This window comes from Schistocerca piceifrons, chromosome X (genome assembly GCF_021461385.2).
Source record: "Schistocerca piceifrons isolate TAMUIC-IGC-003096 chromosome X, iqSchPice1.1, whole genome shotgun sequence".
Lineage (NCBI taxonomy): Eukaryota > Metazoa > Arthropoda > Insecta > Orthoptera > Acrididae > Schistocerca > Schistocerca piceifrons.
The window spans coordinates 18,584,556-18,604,040 of NC_060149.1; the positions used below are offsets into that span (position 1 = coordinate 18,584,556).

Consider the following 19,485-nt stretch of genomic DNA (forward strand, 5'->3'; position numbering starts at 1 on the left):
GGACGTCGTGGGCTAGAGCCTATAACTGCACCTTGTGGATGGCTCCCTGGAGGCGCTGCTCAGCAACAACAGTACTGGAGCAGCAGTACGAAATGCAGAAGTCATCTGCATACAGAAAAGGTGACACGGAGGGCCCGACACCTCCTGCTAGACCGTTAATGACCACTAAAAATAGAGACTCAATACAGAGCCCTGAGGGACTCCATTCTCCTGGATATGGATGGAACTATGGAAGCCACCAACTTGGACACAGAAAGTACGATGTGACATGAAGTTATGGATAAAAATCGGGCGTGGCCCATGGATATCCCACTCATACAATGTAGCAAGGATATGATGTCGCCAAGTCATGTCGTATGCTTTATGTAAGTCAAAACAGATGTCTCCACCCAATGGTGGAGACATATCTTTCCTAACACTCCTCCTTTCCATTGTCTGATAAGGTAGCGAACACGGCCATGGAGTAGTTTAAAGGCGATGAGGTGCTCCAGAGAAGCGTGCCACTGTAGAGCTCGCCGACGCTCCTTAATTGCTTCATCAACTTCCGCTGACCACCAAGGGACTGCCTTACACCTCGGACACCCTAAAAAGGGGGAGATCACGTTTTCTTCTGCAGAAACAATTGTGCTAGTCACCTGCTCAACCATAACATCTATGTTTCTGTGTGGGGGAGATTCAGCGGTGACAGCAGAGGTGAATGTTCCCCAGTCCGCCTTGCTCAAAGTCCATCTGGGCAGGTGTCCATGTGCCTAACAATGGGGCAGTGACAGGAATATGGGGAAGTGGTCACTACCACGCAGGTCACCATGTGCTCTCCAGTGTATAGATGGGAGAAGTCCCGCACTGCAAATTGATAAATCAATGGCCGAGTAACTAACATGTGCCACACTGAAATGTGTGGCGGCCCCAGTATTTAAGAGGCAGAGGTCAAATTGCGACAGTAAAGTTTCAACATCTCTGCCTCGGCCAGTAAGCATGGTACCACCACACAAGGGGTTATGGGCATTAAAATCTCCCAGAAGTAGGAAAGGTTTAGGGAGTTGAACAGTCAGTGCAGCTAATATATTAAAGGGTACTGCACCATTTGGAGGAAGATATACATTGCACACAGTTATTTCCTGCATCGTCGTCATTCTGACAGCCACAGCTTCAAGAGGTGTTTGAAGGGGCACAGTTTCACTACAGACCGAGTTTAGGACGTAAACGCAAACTCCACCTGACACTCGATTAAGGTTACTACAGTTCCTGTAATATCCCGTACAGCCACGGAGGGCAGGGGTCTGCATTGCCGGGTACCAGGTTTCCTGGAGGGCAATGCAGATAGCAGGTGTAAAGCTTAACAGTTGCCATAGCTCAGCCAGGCGATCAAAAAAAAAACTGCCGCAATTCCACTGGAGGATAACATCGTGAGACTGGGAATGCACGGAACATACAATGAGGCAGTTTAGGCATAAGAGGCACCTGCTTCCCACCGATTTATTGCCTGAGCAGTCTATATCCATTGTGTCTGATGGTCCAGCAAGATCTAGGTCCTCAGCAGACGCCAAAATCTCCACCCTATTCTCAGCCGCAGAGCTAGTAGGTAGCAGTGGTGTGGGTGCCACCGCAATTTCCTTGGTCTTAGGAGGTTTTCTTTTTGGATTTCTCTCGCTGCTCCTTGGGTGTCCCTGGCTGGGAGGACTTCACTGGCTCAGTCCCTGGGGTCAGCGTGAAGCCCTACGACCAGCTGCATTTGGGCTCTTCAGCCAGTGGCGGGTGTCTTCTTTCCCACTAGAAGAAACTTGGGAAGGGGGGGGTGACCCATGGGACCCCTTCATAGCGAGAGAAGCCAAAGAATACTTACGTTTCTCCAGCTTAGAAGTGGGGACTGATGTCCCTGATGGTTGGGGGGGTGGGGGGGGGGGTGTTGCTCCCGAAGTAGGTAGTGCAGGAGCAACAGGGAGGGAAATGCAACCTCACCATCAACGAGGCAGGTGTAGTCTTTCAGCTCTGAGAGGTGACCTGGGTTGGCGGAGCTGATGGTGCCAGAACTGTTGTAGCACCGGCGTAAGACGATGTCATACACACAGGATGCAGACGTTCAAATTTTCTCTTGGCCTCAGAGTAGGTCTGTCTGTCCAGGGTCTTGTACCCCATGATTTTCCTTTCTTTCTTTCTGGAGAATCCTGCAGTCTGGCGAGCAAGGCGAATGGTGCTCTTTGCAGCTGACACAGATGGGAGGCGGGGCACATGGAATATTGGGATGTGATGGGCGTCTGAAATCTCGGCATGTGATGCTGAAAGTACAGTGGGATGACATATGGCTGAACTTCTAGCACTTAAAGCACCGCATCGGGGGAAAGATATAGGGCTTTACATCACACCGGTAGACGATCACCTTGACCTTCTCGGGCAATGTATCACACTCAGAGGCCAAGATGAAGGCACTGGTGGCAACCTGATTATCCTTAGGACCCCAGTGGACACGCTCGATGAAATGTACACCTTGCCGCTCTAAATTGGCTCATTGTCAGACTGCAAAAGGAGGTCTTATGGGGCGTGATGGTTACAGAAACATCTCCCAGCTAGTCACAAGTGAGTAACTACTGTGACTGAGCAGAAGATGCTGTTTTGATCAAGACTGGCCCAGATCTCATTTTGGACAAGCCCTCCACCTCCCCGAACTTGTCCTCTAAATGCTCAACAAGAAACTAAGGCTTCATTGTCATTTCCCCAATTGGCTCGCTCTTCAGGAAAATTTTGAAGAATGGAGGTCAAACTCTACAGGGGACCATCACATGACGGCCAAAATGTGTGACACTCCTTTCAGTTGCCTCATATGACAGGCAGGAATACCTCAGGCCTATTCTAACCCCTGAACATGCTGGGGGGATGGGGCAAGAACCTGAAGTCCACTCATTGATTCTGTGCATAACAAAATGCGGTTGAGTTGGGACTGTTTAATAAAGGGAAGGGCCTGAGAAATTGCCGTCAGGTCTGCAGTAAACACCCCACATGTAGTTGGCAGGAGATGATTTTCCATGCCAGCAGAGGATGTGAAAGCATATCTCACATGATCAGTGGATTTACAGCCATCAGTGTAAGAAACAACAGCATCCCGTAACTCCCATAAAATGCGTGGGCGAAAACAAAGGAACACCATTGGGGGAATGGAATCTTTTGGACCTCTGTTGAGATCCATCCGAATTCGGGGCCGAGGAACTAACCAACGAGAGAACATGGGAGACAGTACAAAGAAGGAAGCTGAAAATCACGGCGAAGAAACGCAAGGCGGAGCCCAACCGGTAAATACGCCCGAGGGCGGGAATCAGGTGGGCGATGTCCTTGGTCTGGGAACAGGATAGAATAGGAAGGATGAGTGGGAGAGTAATGGACGGCAATTGCAAAAGAAACCAGAAGTTGGGACCGCTGAACAGAAAGGGGGGCCATTCCAGCTTCAACAAGGAAACTATCTACAGGGCTAGTATGGAAGGCACCAGTGGCCAAATGGATACCACCACGATGGTGGACCAGATCCAGGAGGCACAGTGTGGAAGGCACAGCCGAACCACAAACTTAACAACCGTAGTCTAAGTGAGGCAGCAGTAAAGCCCGGATAAAGGCGGAGACAAGTGGAATGAACCGCGCTCCAGGAGTTGTGGACAAGGAAGCAAATGACATCGAGTTTATGGAAGCATCCTATCTTCAGAAATCTGATATGAGGCAACCAAGTGAGCTTCTTGTCGAAAAGACCAAGGAAATGAAAATTTGCTACCACAGGTAATGGTCGTGCATAGAGATGGAGCTCCAGATCGGGGTGGACCGTAGCATGGCGACAAAAGTGGACCACCGGCGACTTTAAAGGAGAGAACTGAAATCCATGTGAGGGGGTCCATGCAGAGGCATGCCGTATAGCACCCTGGAGCTGCCGCTCTACAGAGGCCATCGCAGATGAACTAACCCTAATGCAGATGATCAACATACAGAGCAGGGGTGACCAAAGGACCGATGGACGCCACAGGTCCATCTATAGCAATGAGGAAAAGAAGTACACTCAATACAGAACCCTGTGGGATGCCATTCTCCTGGGTCCGTGGAGAACTAAAAACAGTACCAACCCAAACCCTGAACGACCGATGGAACAGGAACTGGCACATAAAAATCAGGAGTGGAACCTGAAAACCCCACTCATGAAGTGTAAAAAAGATGTGATGGCGCCAAGCTGTGTCATAGGCCTTGCAAAGGTCGAAAAATACTGCAACCAAATGGCAGGGCTGGAAAAAAACCTGCCCAACTGTGGATTCCAATCGAAGTAAGTGATTGATCGGAGACTGTCCCTCTTGGAAGCCACACTGGTAAGGGGACAATAGATCCTGAGATTCGAGGACCCAATTGACCCAACAGGCTACCATCCATTCAAGTAACTTGCAAACGACATTTGTCAGACTAATTGGCTGATAGCTTTTGACAAACGGGGTTTCTTACCAGGCTCAAGGGCAGGAACCACAATGCTATCCCTTCATTGAGAAGGGAATTTACCCTGGAGCCAAATACGGTCAAACACCTGGAGAAGATGTTGCCTTTGTGGAGCACTGAGATGTTGAGGCAGTTGGTTATGAATGGAGTCTGGGCCAGGGGCTGTATCAGGAGAAGAAGAAAGTGCAGAAAGAAGTTCCCAGTCACTAAAAGGTTCGTTGTAAGATACTTACTGACCAGGAATAAAACATAAGGCGGAAGATTCGGCCCGCTGTTTCTGGTGACGGAGAGCAGCCGGATAGGAGGCTGATGCTGATGCTGTTGCAAAATGGGTCACAAGATGTTCTGCGAGAATCAACGGGTCCATGCAAAGGCCACCCGGGAGGTGACGGCCAGGGAGGGTAGACTGCCGATGGCAACCTTGGAGAGAGCGAAGTGTAGCCCATACCCGTGACATACGGACAGTAGAAGCGAGGGAAGAAACAAAGCGTTCCCAGCACACCTGTTTGCTCTGTTTGATTAAGTAATGGGCTTTAGTGCAAAGGTGTTTAAAGATAATAAAGTTGGCAATCGATGAGTGCCTCATAAGGTGTTGCAAAGCTCGATGGCGATCACGGATGGCAATGGCAATGGCCGTACTCCACCACGGGACCCGCCAGCTGCGAAATGGTCTAGATGAGTGTGGGATAGCAAGGCAAACACCACGAACAACATTGTCAGACACATCATGTAGGACGCCATCAATACAACCTGAAAAATTGGGAGAAAAAACGACCTATGCAGTATATAGAGGCCAATCGGTGCCTTGGAAAGACCAACAAGGTAACCTGTCCATTGAGGAGTGGGAAGGGAGCGAGAGAATCCATGGGAAATGGTCACTATCACAAAGGTCGTCCAGTGGCAACCAGTGTAATGAAGGGAGGAGGGAGGGAGAAGAAAGAGAAAAGGTACCATGACCGGCATTGAAATGAGTAGGGAAGCCATCATTAAGAAGGCTGAAGTCGTGGTCTGCGAGAAACTGGTCTATGAGAAGACCCTGACTAGATGCAAATGCACTGCTCCACAAAGGATGATGGGCATTAAAATCCCCGAGAAGGAGGAAGGGAGGAGTAAGTTGCTTACGTAGGGCAGTTAAGGCAGCAGGAGTAAGAGTCTTGTCAGAAGGGAGATAAAGATTGCGAAGTGTGACCCCAGAGTTCAGGTGGACCCTAACAGCAACTGCTTCCAATGTAGTTTGAAGAGGAATCCATGTGCTAGCAATGTCTGGACGGACCAACGTAAAAATGCCACCAGAGGCCCGCATGGGGCTGACCCGATTTGACAGAAAGCACATAGCCCACGGAGGGTTGGTGAGTGGTCATTAGTACAATGAGATTCCTGTAGAACCACACAAGCTGCAGAGTAAAACGAAATAAGTGATTTCAATTCCGGAAGGTGATGGTAATATCCATTACAATTCCATTGGATAACCACAGAACCATGATTCAAATGAGTGGTGAACATGCTAAAGCCACTCATGCCGCCGGGTCACCATCCGTCACCGACAAGGAGGGGGCGACATCCATGAACAGCAGTTCAAAATCAAGTTGCCAAGGTGGGGACGAGACCTCTGGTGACACCAGAGGCTCCTTGTCCCTGGACTTGTGTTGTTTCTTCTTTTCTATTTGAGATCAAGGAGGACTGTGCTGCAAAAAGGAGCCAACTACACCAAGATCTGGAACAGAAAGAGAGCGGTGACCTGGGGGCCCACAGACCGTGGTTCTCATGGTCGCCATGTGGCAGCAGACCTTTGACCTGGAAGGTGCCGGGAAGGGAGGTCCCGGGAGGAGCGTCCTTGACAGCCAGATGACGAAGAAGTGGGACACTTCTCTGACTGGGGAGGGGGAGTGGCACTCTGAGGGGAGGGTCTGGGAACCGCTGGGGATGAGGGGAAGAGAGGGGTGCGGGACTGGGGTAAGGAAAGGGGAGGAAGGGTTGAAGATGTAACTAAAGCATAGCTAGACGTCATGGACACAGGATGGAGATGCACGTTTCGTACGAGCCTCAGTGTAGGTTAGACGATCAAGGGACTTACACTCCTGTCTCTTCTTTTCCTTCTTATAAACCGGGCAATTCGTTGAACGTGGAGAATGATCACCATGACAATAAACACACACAGGAAGGAGAACACAGGAACTCCCCTCCTGGAGGGGACATCCACAGTCACCACAGAGAGGGGCCTGCCAACAGCGGGAAGGCATGTGTCCAAAACGCAAGCACTTAAAACATCTCATAGGTGGTGGGATGTACGGCTTCACGTCACATCGATAAACCATCATCTTGACCTCCTCAGGGAGGGTATCCCTTGTATCCCCTCAAAGGCCAGGATAAAGACACCAGTATCGATGCTATTGTCCTTCGGAGCCTTCTGAACATGCCCAACAAAGTGAACACACCGCCATCCGAGATTGTCCAAAAGTTCCTCATCAGTTTGAAGGACGAGGTCCCTGTGAAAAATTACACCTTGAACCATATTCAAATACTGGTGGGGGTACTCTACACAGGAATTGTGTCAAGATGGTCACAGGCCCAACTGGCCGCAGACTGGGCAGCTGAAGCAGTTTTGATCAACAACGAACCCGACCGCATCTTGCTCTGAGAGACCAATTCGCCAAACTTGTCCTCAAAGTGTTCCACAAAAAATAAAGGTTTGGTAGTGGTGAAAGTATCCCCATCAGTTCACGTGCAAACCAGATAGCGGGGAAAGGTTTCGCCCCTAGACTACGAGCCTGACCCTCCTCCCAGGGGGTAGCCAGGGAAGGAAAGGCTGAAGGGGCAGAAGAAGCAGCATGAAAGAAATCCTACTCATTCAGAGAGGCGGCTGTAGAAGAATGGCCAGAGTTCGGGACCCGTATGCTTTTCATTTGCATAGCGTCCGCCCTGATACCACCCACTCCATTCAGGGGCTCTCCCCACGAGCGCCACTCAGCCACAGCAAGGGCCGTCTGACACGGCGGCCAGTTCCGGGAGTTCCGATGCTCCACAATGACAAGCAACCACTTCTAGGCTTACATAAGGTGGTCACAGCTCAGGTATCAGAAGTGTGTTCAGGGGACTCAACCAAACCCACATAGTGTCCCCACCTCACAGGCTGGCTACTGTGCTGGTTATGGACCCTAGCATCAGACAACGACGTAAAGGAAAAGATGGAAGGAACGAGGAGGGCACACGCCAGAGACACTAGGTAAGGTGCTCTTCCCCAAATGGCCCACTCTATGGAACAGAAATTTAGTAATGGAGGTCAAACCCCAGAGGTGGACCAAAGAATGCCAAAAGGATGAGGTAATTACACAACAAAACCAAATCGCAAAGCCAACATAACCAGGAGGATAGCAGGGCCCAGAAACAAGGACTCCAAGAGTGGGAGAGGAGAGGGTGGAACTGTCTTAGGCATATTTTGAAAGAATGTTCTTTGAAGACAAACATCTGATGTAGGTATACAGCCATTCACTGGTGCCTTGACTATCCTTACAAAAACCATGACTTTTGTATTGCACATACTTGACACACTGTGGGATATGCTTAAAAATCTGTAACAACTTAACCAGGATCTTCTGGGATACACTCAGCTGTGTAGTAGTTGTCCATGCTGCACACTGTGGTTACTCTGGGTATCAGCAGTGGCATAATAGACTTGCCTGTTTATCATACTCGGAGACAAATTTCAAACTTATCGTAACATGTAAGCTTTCACGGCCGGCGTCTTCATTAATTAAAACTTCCGGGCTGAATTGCCGTGCTCCACATATAAAACTGTTTCTCCTTCCTGATGTTTCACTGCTTACTGCGGGCAACATCATCTGAGGTGAGTTGGCGACCTCAGAAGATGTTGCCCGCAGTAGGCAACGAAACGTTAGGAAGGAGAAGCAGTTTTATATATGGACCACGGCAACTCAGCCCGGAAGTTTTAATTAATGAAATTTCAAACTCATTTAAATGCAGTGAAAACCCTTCATTATATGTATACCTTGATTCCGTTCCAAGAGTGTGTTCAATGCCTCTTAGTAAATCATTGCTCTTGAATATTAGGAGCATTTCACGGTTCACTTTCCCAAGTACTTCTGTTATCTGTGGCAACCATTTTGGTATTTCTTCTTGAAACTTTTCCTTCTGCAACAAATAAATGTAAAATATATTTTAGGATGTCCCTGTTCGGAAAAAATAAACTATTTAATTACAGCAAAAGTAATAACTCTGTAACATTATTTTGCAACTCTGCAAAAAAATGCTCTGCATGTTCAAAAAATGTTTTACAGTAAATAACTGTATCCTAGGATACTGGAGGTCTCACTATCTGACAGAACTCATGTTGGGGCAAATGCTATGCTGAAAACTTGAGTTACCACTTACACAAGTGAACCACTGGCACTGACAGGACAAAGATGCTTCACTAAGTGATTGTCAGGGGTGGCTAAACAAAAACTCTAACACATCAAAGGCATCATCTTCCCTGAAAAACAGGACAATCCATGATGGAATAACAGTAATATTAGGAAAATGACAGATTGCTACTCACCACACAGAGGAGACACTGAATCACAAAAAGGCACAACGGAGACTATTATACATTTAAGCTTTCAGCCAAAAAGCTTTCTTTGAAAGAAGACCCCAAAACACACACACACACACACACACACACACACACACAGACACACACACACAGAGACACACACACAGAGACACAGTCAGTCTCAGGCTGCAGTGGCCAGACTGCTAACTGCAACTGCATCTGCACCTAATGAGAACAGTAATGTGGTGTGGGTAGTGGGGATTAGGAGGTGACACGGGGCAAGAAGGAAGACGGGTAGTTGGACAGGGTTGGGGGGAGTTTTATTGCTGCTTGTGGGAGTGTGCAGGGACTGTGGGGACAGAGTAGGGCTGCTAGGTGCAGTTGGGAGGTTGAGGCAAAGGGGTGAGGAAGCAGGAAATAAGAGAAGTAGAAATAGAGAAAGGGAAAGAGTGGGCATGTTGGGGGAATAGAGGGCTGTGTAGTAATGGAGCGGGAGAAAGAAAGGGGATAGATAGGTGGACGGCGAGGACAAACACAGGTTGAGGTGACGAGGGTTATGGGAATGTAGGATACAGTGCAGGGGCAGGTCCCATCTGCAAAATTCAGAAAAGCTGGTGTTGGTACGAAGGATCATTCCCTGCTCACACTCCAGCACTATACAGCCTTCTATTCTGCTAATGACTCAGTAGTCTCTTTCCCTTTCTCTATTTCTATTTCACCTTTTTGCCCTCCCCCCAACCTCACAACTGCACCTAGCAGCCCTAACTTGTCACCACCATGTCCCTGTATGCACCCACAACCAGTGCTACACCTTCCCTCACTTCTACCCCACTACCTCTCCCTCTCCTCATCTCATCTCATATCATATCATGCATCGTTCTTACCTCTATGATCCATACCAGATTGCTGTTGCTATCGGGCGCAGGCACAGTTGCAGTCTGGCCACAGTGGCCAGAAATGGTGGTCATGTGTGCGAGTTGTGCTTGCGTGAATGTTTGTGTTTTCTACCCTGGAAGAAGACTTTCTGACCGAAAGCTTAAATGTACAGCAGACTTTTCACTGTGCCTGTACACGACTCAACATCTGTTCTACAGGGTGAGTAGCAATCCATCCTTTTCATAATCTTATTGAATAATATCTTCCCTGTAAGACATGTATTTATCTAGCAATCAGAACTCTTATCAGGTTACTGCAAAGAAAAGAAAATTGCAAGCTGATGATGTACCACAGACAAATAAAATTAAATTTAAAAGCAAGGGCCGGCTGGTGTGGCCGAGCGGTTCAAGGCGCTTCAGTCTGGAACCGCGCGACCGCTACGGTCGCAGGTTCAAATCCTGCCTCGGGCATGGGTGTGTGTGTGTGCATCCTTAGGTTAGTTAGGTTTAAGTAGTTCTAAGTTCTAAGGGACTGATGACCTCTGATGTTAACTCCCATAGTGCTCAGAGCCATTTAACCCATTTAAAAGCAAGCTTAACATTAGAAACTGTCAAATATCTAAACAAATTCCGTGAAACCCTGCGTTTACGCTTTTTGAGGGACTTTTAAAAAATGGTGTAAAACGTGGGAAATAACGTTTTAAGCGGTAAAAGTTACATATAGAAACCCCCTTTGCATTTTTGCACTTGATGAATGATATATGTACATAACAGGCACCCAAATACTTGTCAGGGACTTGTTTATTGTCTGAGAGAGGTTTATTATCTAATAAAAACCACTGGTGTAACTGGAACTGGTAATTGCCTAGGAAGTACAAATGTCGTTCACTATTTAAATAATGAAACACTGCACCAGTTACGTATTTTTTCATGCTTAGCACGATTTTTCTCATTGTCAAGTGCAAATATTAACCTAAGTATTTTGTGTGCTGTTTGCATATGTGTTGTTCTGTGTCTCTTGCATTGTAGTCACCTTTTTGAGGTTATCAGGTACTGTGGCTCCTCAATTACATATAAAACCACACATACGCAACCTATCAAACACACTGTTTGTGAAACTTCACAAAAAATACACACGTAAATATTGAACTTGGTAATGACAATAAATTCTTGAAACACATCTTGCTAAGCTTGAAAAAATACATAATTGGTGCTAGGCTTCAACCAAAAACATTGGAACACTGCAAAGTCAGCAAAGGTGTCAACTGGTGTTACAAGAGACCAAATGATGAAATGCGCTGAATCTGATTTCACAAAGATGTCAGGACAATCACAAAAAACACAAAGCTACACATGCACACTAGAGACAGTTTGGAAATGCTTGTAATTGGTCATGATATCTTTATTTGAATGAACCTAGTTACTCTCATCAGCCACCACGCCGAGTAGAGCTTGACAGTGGCAGGAGGTTTGCCTGTTCACCTACTTTGTCTCTTAGTTTGTTGTCCTCGGTGTCGACGCATTCACCGAAAAAAATGGGAGGGGGCAGGGGGGGGGGGGGCGAAGTGCAACTACTGTCTATTGTAAATAATGTAGCCGACAGATGCACAGTTGTGTTTCACAGTCTTTTAGTTTCACTGTACACACACACACACACACACACACACACACACACACACACACACACACACACACACCTCGATTAATACACAGTTACATATTGCCAGCGCACTGTTTAAACTTTCCAGAAGTCTCATTAATAGTTTTCAGGTAAACCCCCACATACTGCTACAATAGTTTACTATTAAACATCGACGAGCAGTAAAAACCTAACCACAAAATTCAGAAAGTTAAGTATGGAGCAGACACTGTCATTGTTTAAACACAGGGCCTAATCGTGTAACACTTATTTCATTGTTAAGTTGATGCACTGTTGTCGTTCTAACCAACACAGGCTCCGCGTCTGAAATTGCTGTGGGCTGACTGTCTCGTGACCAAAAATTGGGCCTTTATATATCCTCACAATAACAGGGGGCAAAACTACACACTGTTCAAAGTTAAAATTACAGAAAGTACAATTAAAACTTAGTTCATTAAATTAACTGAATACATCAAAAAATTGGTTCTTTTTAACAGTTTCTTCTACTACAAGAGTTAGGCCGAATTATTTGTTTAAATGATGAAATTAACAAATACTGTTACGCAAACAATACTTTTGACAAAACTGTTAATTACTTTGGAATTAAATAAGGGCTGGTTTTGCTAACATGTTTTCAAATAGAACCAAATAGATCCTTTAAGAATACTATTAGTTGTTCCTCCAAACGTTTATAATTAGTACAGAATTTATATTTGTTTATATGACAACAATAGAATTGTAGTAATGAAACAATTACTGATTTCATCTTATAGCAAAAGATAATAACTAGGAATAGTTGAAATAAATTAGAATATCAATTACATACATAAAACTAAGCACAAAATTAGATCTGGTGTTATATTCTTTAAGACTAAGGGCCAGCCTTTCTCTTTTATGAAATTGCTGATTATACTCACATATGTTAATGGTAATTAATTGAAATTGAAAAAACGAATTTAAGGAGGCAGATGGCAAAACAAGAGGGGAAGTAAAATTATCCCAGCTTGCTTCATCACAAGGTACTGCATGAATTGTTCCAACTTTTACTCCTTGACTGTTCAGATGTGCTGAACAGAGCACACTGGTGTCAAGACATTTAACCATATAATATTTGTAAACACTACTTAATGGCCAATGCCTTGACAGCATCATTTAATCTCAATTACGTCAGTTTTTTCTCCACGAACACTTTTTCATAAAATGTAAATCGCAGGATAATTATAAGTATGTTACAGCAAAACTGGGTGTGAATTAACATTGTGGACATAGAAAATTTGACAGGAGTGATAAAAAATGTCGTTAATGGTGAGAAAATGTTGATTCTGGGAACATGAAAGTGGGGTTATTCTGTAGTAACATTACTAACAATAATTAAGATGCCTTAATGCACAGTATACATTCTATATATGAGTGAAACACCTTTTTCTTTGGAAGTTAATATGATACAGATATAAATCTATATAATTTATACACAACTAAATAACTAAACACCACTCATTTATTGAACTGTGTATTATACACTGTTTTTACAAGTAAGAAATCTAAAAACAAAAAAATCCTAAAATGAGAGTCCTATAGGATATTTCTTGTTAACAGGATAACATTACAGATGCACAACAACAACAACAACAACATACCTCACTTTTTGTGTAATTCTTCTTTTCCAGCCCACTCTGTATTGACTCCCATGTTCTACCAGTGACCATACACACACATAGGCCATACATTTCCTTAACACCCAGAACTTCACATTGTTGTTTTATGCCTTTCATGTCTACATTTAGAATTGCAAGCCATAGTTTTGCATACTCTAGACAGAATTCAGGACTCAATGTCTGGAAATTAATGTGAACAACATAAAAACTCATCAGCAACAACACTAAGAGCATTAATGTGTAAAAGGTGAAATAAACAAAACCCACTGACACTTAAAAGTGAAGGAAGCTGTAAATGTGCATCAGAGGAACTGAAAAATTATTTGTCATTAACATTTCAAGGCTCAGATACAATTAATACTCTGATCATGAAAATCCTTTCAAAGCACTGCACCTGCATATCGGCAACAAGTGCCAATTTTCAAACCAAAGTACAAGAGCAATGTGTTAACATTTGGCTACCAGCTCCCTGCCACATGCTATCATTAGTGTACAGTTTCCAGAACTGCAGTAATGAACCTAGAAGAACCGTGGTGACTTACAGCGCTATTGCATGCTTTCCAGTTTTTGTTTTCCTTAGAATTTTTCTCACAAATGTATCACTTTTGTTGAAGAAACAGATAAATTGGTAGGAAATTCTGATCTCCCACATGCTCTTGAAGGCTGCAACAAATGCTTTTCATGGTATGTTTGCAGGCTTATAACCAAGTGAGGGCTGCATTTTATACACAGTACTCTGATAAAACTCACCCAGTCAAATTCTTCAGGTGCTCTAAGCAGTGGTCTTCTATTGATCAATAAATGCTTCAGTTTTCAAGACACGCAAACTACTAATTATTCACACTTTCAACCACCCCACATACCCATCAAATGTATGGTATGTTGATACAAGAAGAAAGTGTTTTTCTGATTCTGTATCACACATAAAAATATCTCAAACAAAAAACAGTTGAATTTTTCAAAACACACGGCTTGCGCAAGTAGCATGGTCACAACAGCATTATATGTAATTGTGAACAGGGTATCCAAGAAGAGATTCCCCAGTTTTAAAATTAATCAACATTAAAACAAAGATTGATAGAAGACTGCAACAGGCAGCATGTTTATTGTGAAAAGTGTAAGAATTTTACACTGAAGTTTCAAAATAGTAGCTTCAAAAGCTGTTTACTGATGCCACTGTAATCCCAATATGAAATGGTTTTGAATAGTACTCTAAAGCCCAGAGCAATCAGTTCCATCATTTAAACATGAAAGGAAGCAGGCCCGAATGTATGGGAGTGGGAGGGGGTGGGGGTTGCGGGGGGGGGGGGGTTGGCAAACCAGGGTATCTTCCATGGGCAGCAGTTTCAGGGGTGCCAGATTCATATTCTTGAAGATAAAACCTTGTTTCTCAAAGCGCCTAGCATCTAGTGCACATTGGTCTAGTGATTATTCATATGATTTTGAAACACTCCCCTGTTGGTTTTTGAACATTTTTGAACACATTCTAAGTTCATTTCTGAACAAATCATAGGTTGATTTTAGAATGCGTTCCTAGTTTACGTGATGTCTCTGCTAGGGGAATCCCCATCGCATTAAAAAAAAACTTTCCCGCAGACAAAAGGGGATGGGGTGAGTGCCAATCGCTGTTTACATGGATGCTTGGGTGTGCGAATGATCAGCGTTGTTATAATTATTAGCAAAATCCATGGATTCAGACTACGAGAGTGTAAATAAATGACTAAGAGGAATAACAGGTAAGGAAGATTGCGTATTTTTTGCCAGATCGCTAAATTACTAAAGGCCAGTTGTACAGTCCCCGATTAGAAGCCCCTGGAGTTCTATTCGCTGAACAGCGCAGAAAACACGTGATAATGCCTAACTGGTGAGTAAACGCGGGATAATTAAACTCTTGATTCTGGCAGGGTTAGTGAAGTTAAACAGAGAATAAGTTTTGACAATAACAGGGATAGTTACAGAATTGGTGATGACAAGATTGATTTTAGAACGAGGAATGAGAAGGAACAGGGAGGGACATCATAATAATTACACGGAAGAATATGGCAATTCCAAATTTATATATAAAATTTCATACTACTACTTTTCAGTCTCGTGCTTGAGAAACTGGAGCATATGAATGAAGTATGAAACTATTTCCTAACATGAAACTTTTTGCTTGCAGTAGGCCTAATAGGCATTTGATACTGGTACATCATGAATTTTATTGTGTCATGTTGTTTATGTAAATGAGGTACATAAAAACTACCGCTTCTGCCACAACTGTCTCGCTTATTTGGCGTGTGTTAAAATTGCTGCAATATTAGAAAGGCCTATTTTGTTTTATCTACCAGACAGTAACAAAATAGATTTAATCAAATTGAGAAACCACACCCGTCTTTAGCACTATATGTTTTAACAGCTTTTTCATGTAGCAAAACGTTTTAGAAACTTTGGTGAGGTAATATATTTTTTTGCAGAAAGGAAAGCACGCCATGTAAAGCTGTAGCAAGATTATAGAGAAAAAAATGCTACTTCCTAAGAACTGAAGAAATGTGTGCCGTACTGTCTTGCTTGTCTGTTTTCTTTACTGGTTTTATGTTTCCTATACTTAGTTTTATGTTGCACAAAAGACGAAGTTATTAGCTAATAGGCAATGAAGAGTGTAAACTTTCTAAAGAGTTCTTATTCTCCCAGTCACAAATAATCCCACCCAGTATTAACTGTGAGTTTTTAAGGGGGTAGGATGGCAAACAGGATGACTTGGAGCAGAAGAGGCAACACAGGACATTTTAATTTTCACTGTCCTGAATATAGGTTTGAAGACTTCCATTACAAAATCCGCACATTTGAACTCCACAGAGAAAAATACATTGCACTTTGGCATACTTACAACCAAATAACATTTCTTACATTTCCTCAAACATGTGTGTTTTATACTCGTATACACCTGAAACACTCGAAGGGGGAGCGGGTGCCACTATGAAGTTTTTGCCCCAGTTCAGAAATATTGTAGACCTGGGGCTGAAAGGAGGTTAGTACACTAAAGAGACTGAAATCATTCCACTGAACAACATGTGTTTCTGGTAATGCAATACCACAGGTTAACATTTATTATTATGGCAGCAAGGGATAGTTTCCAAACATGATTTGTGTTAAATTAAACCACTGCATTTGACCAGAGTAATGGTTTGGGCAGTGGTGTGCAGCAGAAGCACTACCAGCCCTTTCTTTATACAAGAATCAATGACTAGTTAACGCCACGTTGCAATTTTGGAACAGTTTGTCACCACAAAGCACTTGTTGGAGGATGGACCAGGCACCGAGTGGTTCATGCAAGATGGGGCCCGATCACATCACATGGAATGCATGTTTTGCTTTCTTGATAAATACTGTGGGGACAGTCACTGCATTGGATTTTCCTACATTTGCTGGCACAGGCATGACTGGTCTTCATGTTCATCCAATCCAACTCCTTGTGACAATTTTTTGTGAGGCACATTGAATGACACACACTGCTGGAATAGTTCTGTCCTGCTGGACGAGCTTTAAATGTCCATCTGTGTAGTGAAGGAACCCGTTTCTGTTGAGGCACTACCAGATGTGATGGCAAATTTCACTGTTCATTCACTCAACCTATCTACTGTGAGTGTTGGACATTTTGAAGACTGGTGTGACTGTAAAGACTGCTTACAGTGGGTAAGTTTGTTTATGCTTACTGATACAAGTTGTATAGCATACAGTACCATCTGTTAGCAGCTTTTACAACTACCACTTCGGAACTCCTGTATAAATTTCTTTCAGGTTTTACAAAATCATTTGTTGCATTCTTGTATTGATCTTTGTTTTAATGTCATTTAATTTTAAGATCAGAGAGTTCTCTGTTGGCACTCTGTATAAGTAATTAGCTCCATCATCAGACTCAGAGCACCACATGAAACCAACCAGTTGCACTATGATATTCTCATTCAAGCAGTTCCTCAGTTAGTGTAATGTGGCTGAGCACACACTCTTCCAGTTGCCCCATCAGAGAAAAATCTCTGGCCGTACTGGGAACTGAACCGTAGATTTTAGCATGGAAGTCATGATAAACTGAACATGCAACTACAGAGGGTGTCAATTTTCTAATACAGTAAAACTTGCTCAAATCGGCACATGTACAATTCGGAAATCTGCCCAAAACATACAAGTATTTCAGTCCCAACACATTCAGTGCACTTTTATATGCAGATTTCTATACAAAGTGGAACGTGCCTAATGCGGAAAGCAAATCTTAGAACATACTTAATAATTAATTACTTATTAATGACTCTACAAGGACGTTACTTTTAACACCTCTGTTAAGAGGCGCAAGACCAAGGAAAGAAGTCCAGCGCAGTGTGGAGCTGCTGGTGTGAACCTAAAAACATGCAGCTCTGGGCAACAACGAATAAGTTATGCTCAGTGTCAGTACAGTACATCAAAGGAAATGGTTCGTTTGCCAGTGCTCAGTTTGTTGGCTGTATCGCTTTCCTTATTATTGATACATATTGATAAAATATGTATTATTGATACATTGATACATACAGGAACACTGTTGCGCATCTACCAACACACTCCTGCAATGTGCACAGTGAAAGAGGTGATTATTGTTCCGTTAACCAATGGTTTTACACAGTAAGGTCATTATTTTCTGCCAGTTTCAATTGACTGGTAGCACTTTAAGAGATACAGTAACATGGTGTCAAGCAAATGGTATGTGTCGTTAACACTTACCAAAAAGATTAATGTAACTGAGGTGAGTGAGAAAGATAAACCCTCTGTGCGTGAAATTATGTTACATTTCAATGCGGTAAAACACAAATTTTGAGGCTTTAAGAACCAGGGGTAAGATTTGGGATGAATGGATGAAAGAACAGCAGATGAAAAGGAAGGCAAAGAAGACCGGAAATGAAGTAATTAACGAAATAGTGAAGGAATGGTTCGTAAGTGTGTGGACAAAGAACCCACATTTATTTGGACTCATGTTGCAGAGTGAGGCTCTGAAAGTCGCAAAAGAGCTTGGAATTACGAAGTTAAAGACAGCCATAGGATGACTGGACAGTTTCAAAGCTAGGCACAACATCATGTGGAATGAAGTGTGGGTGGAAGCTAAGGATATGCAGGAAAGTGTAGCAATAGAATGGAACACAATACTGTTCAAATTAATTGTGAATTATGACCTGAAAGAAGTGTTCATTGCAGATGAAATGGGGGCTGTTTTATGGCATGCTGCCTTCAAAGTTGCTAGCAATTCGAGGTGAAAAGTGCACCAGTGGGAAAATATCCAAGGACAGGATCACTGTACTGCTGTGTGGAAACATGTTAGGTGAAATGGAGAAGCCACTGATGATTGCAAAGGTGGCAAAACCACGTTGCTTCAAAAACATGGATGTCAGTAAGCTTCCAGTCACATGGAAAAGCAATAAAAAGGCATGGATGGATGGTGAATAATCTTATGGAAGAATGGCTGGGCCCTTTCAATGCCAAAAATGAAAAAAGGAAATCACCAAGGTCTCCTTTTCCTAGATAATGCAACCTGTCACCCGAAAGTAATGTTATCAAACGTGAAATTGGCTTGGTTCCCTCCAGGTTCAACCAACCTCCCACAACTCATGGACCAGGAGTTATTTATACATTCAAGTGTCATTATACGCAATTACTGATGCAATCTCAGTATTGAAGAAGCAGAAGGTGTGTGTGCGCTCTTGAACGGTTAGTTTCTGTCCTGGGTGCAGTAAATTGGATTGGCTTGATAGTAAAGAAAATAAAACCCAAAAATATCACCAAGTGCTTCGACAAAGCAGGGCTTGGGGGCCAAGAACAAGATGCTTCTGTGGCCACTGAAGTTCAAGAAAATGCAGCAGCAATTGCTGAATTAACGAAAATGTGAAACATTTTGTGTACTGCATATGATTACATTCAAAATGATGACAATCTGTCAACTCACTCCACTTTTTCTTTTCAGCAACAGATTTAAATAGAAATTTGCAACACAGATGATGAAAAAACAGGAAGAAGAAGAGGAGCAAAATGATGTATCTAGAAAAATTAATATGCCTGAAGAAGCCATTGCATGCATCAAAGATGTTATGCAAGTGCAGCTCACACAAATTCTCTGAACTTGTTGGAACTATTATTATATGGTGCAAAAAACTGCCTAGAAAAAAAAAAAAAATGTCGAACAGGAAATTAAAACAAGTTTCCTTCCTTGATATTTGGCATAAAGAGTGAAATGTAAAGCACATAAACATGGAAATAATATGTATGTACATACAATAATAAGCTAATTTAAAGTTTGAGTAAGAATATAGAAAT

At 43.4% G+C, this 19,485-nt stretch overlaps 1 protein-coding gene across 1 annotated transcript in view; it reads right to left on the reverse strand.

The window, feature by feature from the left end:
* The window catches only part of LOC124721605 (aarF domain-containing kinase 1), a 131,486-nt gene that overhangs the window by 13,186 nt on the left and 98,815 nt on the right, over positions 1 to 19,485 (reverse strand). The window contains exons 6-7 of the mRNA XM_047246656.1: positions 13,156 to 13,353; positions 8,462 to 8,604 (exon numbers count right to left, since the gene is read on the reverse strand). Of these exons, the coding sequence (XP_047102612.1) occupies positions 8,462 to 8,604; positions 13,156 to 13,353 (341 nt within the window). The remainder of the gene's footprint in view (positions 1 to 8,461; positions 8,605 to 13,155; positions 13,354 to 19,485) is intronic.